Below are 11,470 nucleotides of genomic sequence, written 5' to 3' on the forward strand. Positions count from 1 at the left end.
AGAACCCTCATTCCTTAAGCGACAATACTGCCAGACTAGCAAGACATCTCAATCGCCATTGTAGCACAATAACTTTCACAAAGAAGATAAGCAATTTCATTGGAAATGTTATCTTAGTTAATTAGAATTTTGCGGACAGTTAACATTTTAACTAGCTTGTAGAAGCTGATGAGCTGGCTCGAGCTGGTTGAAAAGATGAGTTGCAGCGGAAACTTGAGCTGCAGAGCGAGCTTAAGGTGCTCTGATAGTGTGTTCATTACACCAATACCCCTCACGTTAGAGGGGGATGATACTGTTGAATAATGGTGATCATACAACTCTAACTTGATTTTCTATCTCAATTAATTACAAGAAACCTAATTAGATTAGTAAGTTTTAGATTAGGATAAAGGAAGAAAAACTTTGGAGGGTACGGATCAAGGTAATTCGGGACAAAGAGAAGCTACATTAGACCAGCTAGTTTCATATCAAGAAAAAGGAATCAAGAGGGTCCAGATCAGAAGTTTGGATCATAATTTTGATAGAACAAGTTTTCATCTAGCGAATGTTGTCAGAATTGTCAGGACCAATTTCTCAGATTTGTCAATAACCTTGGACAAGTCCTTAAACCATAAAGAATTTAATATCCTTGTTGCAAAAACAAAACATTGTAAGTTGACATGACGACTATCTGTAAATTCGTGAAAGTTATATAGAACTGAATATAAATTTCTCTACAAGTGCAGGGTTATCAAGTAACAGTACTTGACAATTCATAATCTTTTACAAAAAAAAAACTGAAATCTAACCTCGTTAAGTTTCATTCAATTGTTGATTACTGCCCGAGTTTACTTGCTAAGCTGTAACATATATAACGTACGTTAATTGTTTAAAATAACAGGAAGAAACAGTGTATATTCATTCAACTTATGAAGCTATGTGCACTGTACGATAGCCTAGCAGATTGTATTGTATCTTCCTTGAAAGAAACAATAAAAAGGCTGGTTCTGGATGCGATGGAAGATATACCAGCATATTTTTCTGTATCTTGTTTGAAAGGAAGAAAAACAAGGCTGGTCCCGGATGCATAGGATGATAGGAAGATATACCAGAACAATAGAAACAATGAACCTTAAATTAGCGGCACTTTCTTAACAAAAAAAAAAGCACCACTTTTATATTAATATTATACAAAGATAGACTACATTTACATTTGAATAGCGAAAACCCAATTTGGTTTTCAGTGTAGAGATATTCCTCTGCATTTGTCATTCATGTATTGCTATGCTCTGTTCTGAAGAAAAAAAAACTCAATTTTCCAGAGCTCACAAAAGAAAATAAAGGGATATAAACAGGCTTTTAAATAGAAGCTGTCATAAGAACATATGGAACACATCTATGTCAAAATTGAGAGGAGTGGAAGGTAAGACAAGAATATCATCTATTTTATACTTGAATGCATCCAAGAAAAGACCCAGCGTAACCCCAGCCTTCCAAAAATTAAACATGGAAATAAAATTCTTCATCTTTCTTAGTAAAGGAAAAGAATTGTTATACATGAGAGCCCCGATTCCTTCGACAACAATCACTGCCAGACCAGCAGCTAAAACATCCCAATCACCAGTTTGTCCGATGACAGTTGCAAAACCTGTTGCGCAATAAAATCCCACCAAGAAAAGCAGCAATTTCATTGGAAATTCAGTCTTAATATCTTCGACTCTTGCAAACAACTTAATTTGAAAATCTTTGATAATCTTTACAAGCCGAGATGGACCATTGCTGCTATTTCCAGGAGGGGAATTAAATCTGCTGCTGCCTGTACTGCTGTTAATTGACCAAGTTCTCCTAAAAATTTGTACAAGATGACTATTTCAATTTTCAATAAGAATGTTAGATGCTCATGTTCATATTCACTGTTATCTAGCTGAACTATATTTATCAACAAGAATGTTAGATGTTCAGACTTCATTATTTATTTATTATGTACCCCAAGTCCCCAACTATAGCTATGGACTTGTGGTCAGAGGATGAAAGTTTAAGCAGTATATGATATGCTACATTAGTAATGTGAGCTACAGGTTCACGGCTGACAAAAAGTTGACATTTGCTAGAAAGTGTATTACAGTGCTTAAAGAGTACAGAGAGGCCCATCTTTCAAAGGTAAGATTACTTGATTCCCTATGATAACGAAATTATATGGAGAAATCACAAAAATACCAGATCAGTATATTATTCGTAGTTCCGAAGTCATAACTTTGCAGGTTGCAACACAATACAAATTACAGACTGCAAAAATATATGACTTAGCTCAAACAATGTTGAATGTAGAATATGTAACCCTCACATCCAATACTTGAGCTATTTGAGAGATACTAATACTATATTTTTCACAAATAAAAGCAATGCTTAAAGAGTACATATTTAGAATTGCTCCAAAATACTTAAGACTTACTTTGATATGTGGATCGGAGAAGACTGAACAAGACAACATAGGCATAACTTAGACGATGTTCTCCACTGCCACGACAACGCACTATCATATGAACGAGTGACAAGCAAAAAGTTGAGCATAAAACCACCAGAAGGCGCTGGCGGAACAGAACACTGCAAATAGTTTAATGATGTTGTCGATGCTGGCAGTACCATGTCACCTCTTTAACATCATAAATAAGGCATACAACATATTAAAAATCAGTATCACATGCTAAAACTTCATTTGCTTGAAAAGAACAATTAGGGCGAGACTCAAATGAAATTTGTGCTATTTTATGGGTACACATTCATAGCTATCATTTCATAATCTATTCTATTTATAAAAGGTAAAACATTAAAAAACGTCTCAATACCACTGACTTAGCGACAAATAACCGATCCTACTATTGAAAGTAACATAAGAGTTTATTGATAGGTATTTAACCAAAAAGGATCGTCCAGTTCCTAGAGCCTATGCGTGTCACAATTCCTTATCATAGAAAATTCGCACTCTACCTTCAAAATATCCCGATAATACCTAGCTCATTCTATTTTTATTCCAAGCCGACTAACCATAATATAATCAAATGACAAAAACAGCATTACCCTATAAAATCTATAACCGCAATTCACGAAAATATCACGCATTGCTCTTCATCAGTTTCGAATCCTAAAGTCGGACAATTTTAATTCTCATACCAGGCAATGACTATAAACTATAAATAATTCATCGATTTTTCTTGCAACAACAAAAAACAAACACGAGCTAATTAAATACCTGTTAATTAAAATTAGATCAAAATGCATACAATTATTCAATAAATAGAAGAATATAATAAGTAATTTACCATTAAAATGAGGCTAAACAGCACTACTTTAAGTACAACTCATAAACAGTAAATGAAGTAGATTATTATAAATGAGAAATGTGCTTACAGAGATTATATGTATTTATATCTAATTCTGACTGTGCGTATCGTCTCCGTGTGATTTGATTGTTTGAATTAGATGAAACCCTAGCTGCACAGAAAGGGGTAAGCTCTGTTTGGCTTGGGCGATGGAGGGTGGTTAAAGGTGTTTATAATTAAAACGGTTTGTGACTACGGGCATAAATTGTGAATGATGACTTATAAAAATTTTATTGGTAAATTTTTGTGTATGTAAAGATGTCCATCATTATTAATGAGCTTTCCGTCAATATTTTGTGGACATATCATCAATTACTAACTCTTAACATGTGCTCGTGAGCGCGCACACTAGAATAATCTTAATTAAAAAGATAGTACGCTTTTATAAGTGGCGTACTTGTTTTATTAATGTATTTTAATAAAGAAAACATAACTGTTATTTTAAACACATTTCTAATATACATATTTTCAATTTAATTTTAATATTTTTATTTTGGATCTCTCCACATCATAATTTAGTATTCCGTATTATGATATTTTATTATAGAAAATGTGTCAAAAATACCAACTTTTATGTATTTATTTGTTATTATACCAACTTAGCAAATTTTTACAAATATACTTTATTTTAAATTTTTATTTGCAAAAGTACGTTCCTAACTTTCTTTCAACTACATGCACATTCTCGGCCCAATCCCCCACCCGACACTCCTGACTCTCCTTTCTCCTTCTCTTCCGACTTCGTTCTCTCTGTGTCTCTCTTTCTCTATTTCAGTTTTGTTATTATTCTCTCTCTTTGTATATTTTGATGTTTAGTAATGACATCGGAAATAGTACAAAAGCAAACATCGACTCCAAACAATGTCAAGAAGCTCTCTGAAAATGTTGTCGTCCGGAGCTCCGTTTCCGGACGAATACCAGCTTGATTACTCCATCGTTGTTCAGTACGAAGGTCCTTTACCGCCTTTTTTCCTAAAATCAATCCGATCACCGTTTTTAGGTTTTTGAGATTTTGAAAAATTGGAAATGGAAGCGCTACATCTATTGTAAGTAGACCTTCTCGTGCTTCCAATCAATTCAATATTGCTAAGATTTCCAATTTAAATTCAAATTCAATTGCAAATTCAGTTTCGAATATAAATATAAGCGATGAACAGCTTGATAGTTGTAGTGATGAATTTGATTGTAATCTCGATATTAATAGTGGTGAGAATTTCGCGAATTTAGTGAATTTGGAGAGTCCAGCTGTTGTTGTTCCAGTTACGAAGAGTTTGAGTAAAAGAAAGATGTGTAGTACGTGTGGGAAGAAAGGTAGGTTTTTGTTAAGAGGGATAGAGAGTTAGTGTGTGTGTCCTAGAGACAACACTGTTATGTTTATGTTATGAAACATTTTGATTATTAATCATGATTCTATGGATTATTCTTTAATAATTTAATATATCTTTATTTTCTGCGATAAAAAGTTAGATTAATAAATATCCTTAGAATATGATATGTAAATCTATATCTCTAAGTACATGACTTAGAAATGAGATTATGAGAATAGTGTTAATAATCTTAAAGGTCCCTAGTCAAGTATTATTTTTAAGGGACGATAATAAATACGTTGAGACTAGTGTTTTTGTTGACTCATGATCAGATCTCATTGATCATAACTATGGTGATACTAAAGTCAAAACACGTGCACATGTATTAAATACATGGTGCTGGATTGACCCGTATTGAGATATTACATGTTTAAAGTGTCATAAGTTAATCTCACAGTGATAATGATGTATTGGTCCTTGGACCTGAAATCATTATATTTCTATACGAGAATTAATATATTTTAATACTATTAAAAGTTATCTTTGACTGGGTAATCATAAAAGTAGACATTGGGTATATTATGAATCATATGAGAAATATGAATGATTTAGATAGGATTTAGCCCTCCTATATTAAAGGAGTGATATTATTGGCCTCTTGATTGAGTAAGACTATAAAATGCATGGGCGTGCTCAAATACTGATTTGTTTAATAGTTTACTCACTGATCAAGGAAAGAAGGATTAAACGTTAACATAGGATGACACAATGCATGCCTCGAGTTTGATCTATAATATAAGGCTAAAGGGATTATATTACATTGTACATTATTCATAAAAGGTTTAATTGAATCAAAAATTATTATTATTACTTGGGGAGTAATGATGTATTACTATATGCCACTCATTGTTTATAATTTTATTATTAGAAAATAAAATTATTGTGTTAGATATATTTGATAATGTCATGGCTAATATGTTTTATGTTTAGCTTTCAGATTTTACTTGAACAGGATAAATCAGTACTTAACTGTTGATCAATACTTATACTGGAAGTCAGGACTTAAGGATATCATTACTTATGTTATCAGGAGATAATCATCAGAAGATAGATATCAGAACTTAAGTGCTGAAGGACGATCAGATAAGGACAGTAGCTGATTAAAGGAAAGAAGATCAAGATAAACATAAGAAGAGATATACATGAAGAAGGAATTCCGTGAAGAATGGAATACTTGGAAGAAAAGATATCTGATTGATATATTTTAGGAAGCAGAATTATATTCCATATCAATTAGCGATTATCTTGTAACTGTGTAGTATATAAACACAGACATAGGGTTTACACTATAAGTGTTATCATAATTCGAGAAGATTATTCATTGTAACCCTAGCAGCTCTCGTGATATTGTTCATCACTGAGAGGTAACAGTTCCATACTGTAACAGAGTTTATTGTTTCAATAAAGTTTGTTTTCTGTTACTTAAGTTCTTAAAGTTCGATTTGAGTATACTATACACTGTATTCACCCCCTCTACAGTGTGTGTGACCTAACAAGTGGTATCAGAGCCTATCTGTTAACACACATACAGTTAAAGATCCAAACACAATCATGTCGGACACAGAAACTCCAACTAAGCCTACCAAAACTGAGGAACCACCAAAGACACAAATTCAGAGTCGGTATGAGACCATCAGAGTTCCCATACTGAGACCATCTGAATATCCCATATGGAAGGTAAGGATGACCATGTTCCTGAAAGCAACAGATCCAGAATACCTTGATAGAATCAAGGAAGGCCCTCACAAACCAACCAAGCTCGTTGTTGCAGTTGCAGGTGAAGCAGCAAAGACTGTACCAAAGGAGAAGAGTGATTATACTGCTGAAGATATAACATCAATTGCTAAGGATGCCAAGGTACGACACTTACTGCATAGTGCCATTGATAATGTAATGTCAAACAGGGTAATCAACTGCAAGACTGCTAAGGAGATATGAAATGCTCTGGAAACAAGGTGTCAGGGAACGGAGACAATTAAGAAGAACAGGAAGACAATACTCACTCAAGAGTAATGAACACTTTGACTCAAAGATTAATGAGTCATTGAATGATTTATATGATAGATTTGTCAAACTTTTGAATGATTTGTCATTGGTTGATAAAGAGTATGATCTTGAAGATTCAAACCTTAAGTTCCTGTTAGCTCTTCCTGAATGCTGGGATTTGAATGCAACGACAATAAGAGACAACTACAATCTTGATGAAACAACTCTTGACGAAATCTATGGAATGCTCAAGACTCATGAGCTTGAGATGGAACAAAGAAGCAAGAGGAAAGGAGGAAAGTCAAGGACAGTTGCTCTTAAGGCTGAAGAAGAATCCCCCAAAGCAGCTTCCTCAAAGAAAGACAAGGGTAAAGCTCTTTTCATAAAGTCTGATACTGAGTCATCAAGTTCTGAGAGTGACGATGACTCAGATTCTGAAAGCTTGCCTGAGACTGATGCTGATGAGGAGATGATGAAGCTGTGTGCTCTTATGGTGAAAGGAATCACAAAGATTGCATACAGGAAGTTCAGGAAGGGAAAGAAGTTTTCCAGGAAAGGCATAAGTTCTGATAAGAAGAATTTCAGAAGATCTGAAGGCAGAGGAGGAAAGTCTGACAGAGGAGATTACACCAATGTTAAATGCTATAACTGTGGTGAGAAAGGCCACATATCTCCTGATTGCAAGAAGGTAAAGGGTGACAAAGGCAAGGCTCTTGTCACAAAGCAGAAAAGCTGGACAGACACCTCAGACTCTGAAAGTGAGGAAAACTATGCATTGATGGCAAATGCTGATAAAGAAAGTGCTGAGAGCAGTTCTGAAGCTGCTGAAACAAAGGTACCTCAGACTACTTATACTTTTCATACTGATGATATTAATGAGTTGAGAAGATATCTTAAAACCATGTTTGTTAGTTATAGAGATCAAACTTTAACATGTGAAAGATTAACTTCTGAAAATCTTGCATTTAAGAAAAGAAATGATTTCTTAGAAAAAGAGTTAGTCATGTTCCATCAAACTCAGAAGGATAGAGATGATGCTTTTTATGTCAGGGATGAAATGCTAAAAATGAATGAATTTCTAAAAACTGAGTTAGATAAGGAAAGAGAGATTATCAGGACTTGGACTAACTCTGGCAAAACAACTCAAAATTTGCTAAGTAGTGGAAACTGGAAAGAGGGCTTAGGTTATGGAGAAGATAAGAATGATAAAGGAACTGAAGAAATTAAGCCTGTTGATAAGCAAAAGCCAAAGTTAAAACCTGTTAAGTTTGTAACTGTAAAGTCTGAAAATGAGAAATCAGAAGTTACAAAGGAATTAACTTCTGACAAACTAAAACAGGAAAAGACAGCTGAAGTGAACATAGGCTTAATGACAAAGAAGCAGCTTAAGTATAAGCTGAAAGATGTTAAGAATGCAAACAAGGTAAAATCACCTAGAAAAAATAGGAATGGAAAGGAAGCTGTGAATAAAAGCAATAATTATAAACCAGTTCCTGATGCTTCTAGGAAAACATGTCATAACTGTGGAAGTTCTAACCATCTGGCTTCTTTTTGCAGGAAGAATAAGAATATTAACTCCTTACCTTCAAAATCAGGAGTTAAGAGTCAGTCTTTTAGATACAAACCACAAAATCCTTATTTTCATTGTGGTAGTTTATGGCATTCCATTTATACTTGTAAGGAATATCATAGCTTGTACTATGATTATTATCAAATAAAACCTTCTTTGAAGAAAGTTTCCATTGTTCCTTCTAGTATAAATTCTGATTCAAAGTCTGATAGTGTAAGTTCTGATAAGAAAAATGTTAACATAAACTCTGATGCTAAATCCGCTGCAAATGTTAACAAACTTAATAAGGCCAAAGGATCCAAGCAAGTCTGGGTCCTTAAAACTAATAATTAGTGGTCTTTGTGATTGCAGGGCAACAGGAAAAATATTCTAGTTCTGGACAGTGGATGTTCAGGACATATGACTGGAAATAAGGCCCTGCTATCAGACTTTGTGGAGAAAAGTGGCCCAAGTGTTTCTTATGGAGATGGCAACATTGGAAAAACATTGGGATATGGCAATATCAATCTTGGAAATGTCATAATTAAAGAAGTAGCTCTGGTCTCAGGACTTAAACACAACCTACTGAGTATAAGTCAAATATGTGACAGAGGTTATCATGTTGATTTCTTTGAAGAACACTGTGAAATTGTGAGTAAATCTAAAGGCAAAGTTGTTCTAAAAGGATACAGGCGTGGTAACATTTATGAAGCTAAGCTTTCAACAATTACTGATGGTTCTGCAATTTGTCTGATGAGTAGAGCATCAATTGAAGAAAGCTGGAATTGGCATAAGAAACTCTCTCATTTAAATTTCAACAATATAAATGAACTGGTCAAGAAAAATCTTGTGAGAGGACTGCCAAAGTCAGTATTTTCTCCTGATGGTCTTTGTGATTCCTGTCAGAAGGCCAAACAAAGAAAATCTTCATTCAAGAGCAAGACTGAATCATCAATTCTTGAGCCTTATCATCTACTACATGTTGATCTATTTGGTCCAGTAAATGTCATGTCTATTGCAAAGAAGAAGTATGCGTTGGTCATAGTGGATGAGTTCACCAGATACACATGGGTGTATTTCTTGCACACAAAAAGTGAAACTGCATCTATCTTGATTGATCATGTCAAACAGCTGGATAAAATGGTCAAAGATTCTGTGAAAATTTTAAGGAGTGACAATGGCACTGAGTTCAAGAATTTGATAATGGAAGAGTTCTGCAAAAACCATGGAATAAAGCAGGAATTTTCTGCTCCTGGAACTCCACAGCAGAATGGAGTTGTTGAAAGAATGAATAGGACTCTCATTGAAGCTGCACGTATAATGCTTGAAGAAGCAAAGCTTCCAACCTATTTCTGGGCTGAAGCTGTGCAGACTGCTTGTTTTACTCAAAATGCAACACTCATTAACAAGCATGGAAAAACACCATATGAGATGGTGAAGAAAAAGAAGCCAAATCTGAAATACTTTCATGTAAGTGTTTTGTTCTCAAGACTCATCCTGAACAGCTATCAAAGTTTGATCTAAAAGCTGATGAAGGAATCTTTGTTGGATATCCACTTTCCACAAAAGCCTTCAGAGTCTATAATTTGAGAACAAAAGTGGTCATGGAATCTATCAATGTCTCTTTTGATGACAAGAAGATTACTGGTCTTGAAGATTTCATTGACCATGATCAGCTGAGATTTGAAAATGAAGACTCAAATTCTGATACTGAAACTCCTGACAGTCTAAGTCCTGATACTGTAAACTCTGATGGATTAAACTCTGATGTTATTGAAACTGTGGTAACTACGTCAAAGGAAGATGCACCTATGCAGGGGGAGCATACTCAAGATCCTACCACAACTCAAGAAACATCAGAACATACATTTGGCTCTTCAAGTTCTGATTCGTCATGTTCTGATAAGCCAAGTTCTGATAATGCTGAAAATCTAAATACTGAAGACTCCAACTCAGAGAGCATAGTTTCAAGGGGAGCATCAGAAAATGAAAATGAAGATAGCATGGATAATGGGGGAGCATCCAGTTCTAGAGACAACCTTCCATCTGCAAGGAAGTGGACAAAATCACATACACCTGATTTGATAATTGGAAATCCTGATGCAGGTGTCAGAACTAGAACAGGTACTTCAAATGAATGTCTCTACAATTCTTTTCTCTCTCAGACTGAGCCAAAGAAAGTTGAAGAAGCTCTTCAAGATGCTAATTGGGTGCAAGCAATGCAGGAAGAATTAAATGAATTTGAAAGAAACAAAGTCTGGACCCTAGTGCCAAGACCAAAGAATAGATCTATTGTTGGTACAAAATGGGTATTCAGAAACAAAACTGACAGTGATGGCATAATTATAAGGAATAAGGCAAGACTGGTCGTAAAAGGATATTCTCAACAGGAGGGAATTGATTATGATGAAACATTTGCACCAGTTGCTAGGTTAGAAGCCATAAGGATATTTTTGGCTTATGCTGCTCACAAAAAGTTTATTGTCTTTCAAATGGATGTGAAAAGTGCTTTTCTCAATGGAGAATTGGTGGAGGAAGTATATGTTGAACAACCTCCAGGCTTTGTAGATTCCAAACATCCAGATTATGTCTACAGGCTTGATAAAGCACTTTATGGACTTAAGCAAGCTCCTAGAGCATGGTATGAGACTTTAGCTCAGTTTCTTCTGGAAAGTGGATTCAACAGAGGAACAATAGACAAAACACTATTCTACCTCAACCATGGAAAGGACCTACTTCTTGTCCAGATTTATGTTGATGATATCATCTTTGGATCTACAAATGACAGACTTTGCAAGAAGTTTGCCAAACTGATGCAGTCAAGATATCAGATGAGTATGATGGGGGAACTTAGCTACTTTCTGGGCCTTCAAGTCAAGCAGAATGAAGAAGGCACTTTCATTTGTCAATCTAAGTACACCAGAAACTTGCTGAAGAAATTTGGAATGCAAGATTGTTCAAGTGCATCCACTCCCATGGCCACTGCAACAAAACTGGATAAGTATACTGGTAAATCAGTAGATATTACTGACTACAGAGGTATGATTGGCTCTCTACTCTATCTAACTGCTAGTAGACCTGATATCATGTATGCTACCTGTCTTTGTGCAAGATTTCAAGCAGATCCAAGAGAACCTCACTTAACAACTGTGAAAAGAATCTTTAAATATCTTAAAGGAACAGCTGATCTGGGATTGTGTTATTCTAGA

The 11,470-nt window shown here is 34.9% G+C and overlaps 1 protein-coding gene across 1 annotated transcript; it reads right to left on the reverse strand.

Annotated features, from left to right (window-relative positions):
- Positions 1–1,124: 1,124 nt before the first annotated feature.
- LOC141708692 (uncharacterized) lies at positions 1,125–3,541 on the reverse strand. Its single transcript, XM_074512444.1, has 3 exons — positions 3,388–3,541; positions 2,432–2,632; positions 1,125–1,824 (listed from the first exon to the last, which is right to left on the reverse strand). The coding sequence occupies exons 2-3, from the start codon at positions 2,623–2,625 to the stop codon at positions 1,353–1,355; spliced, it is 666 nt and encodes a 221-aa protein (XP_074368545.1). The 5' UTR covers positions 2,626–2,632; positions 3,388–3,541; the 3' UTR covers positions 1,125–1,352.
- Positions 3,542–11,470: the final 7,929 nt, after the last annotated feature.

Source organism: Apium graveolens, chromosome 2 (genome assembly GCF_009905375.1).
Source record: "Apium graveolens cultivar Ventura chromosome 2, ASM990537v1, whole genome shotgun sequence".
Taxonomy (NCBI): Eukaryota; Viridiplantae; Streptophyta; class Magnoliopsida; order Apiales; family Apiaceae; genus Apium; species Apium graveolens.

Excerpts from the sequence above, each read along its gene's own strand:
- LOC141708692 (XM_074512444.1), bottom strand. The coding sequence starts at position 2,625 with ATGGTACTGCCAGCATCGACAACATCATTAAACTATTTGCAGTGTTCT. Across the intron at positions 1,825-2,431 it reads TCTCCGATCCACATATCAAA|GAGAACTTGGTCAATTAACA; the intron begins GTAAGTCTTAAG and ends ACAAATTTTTAG.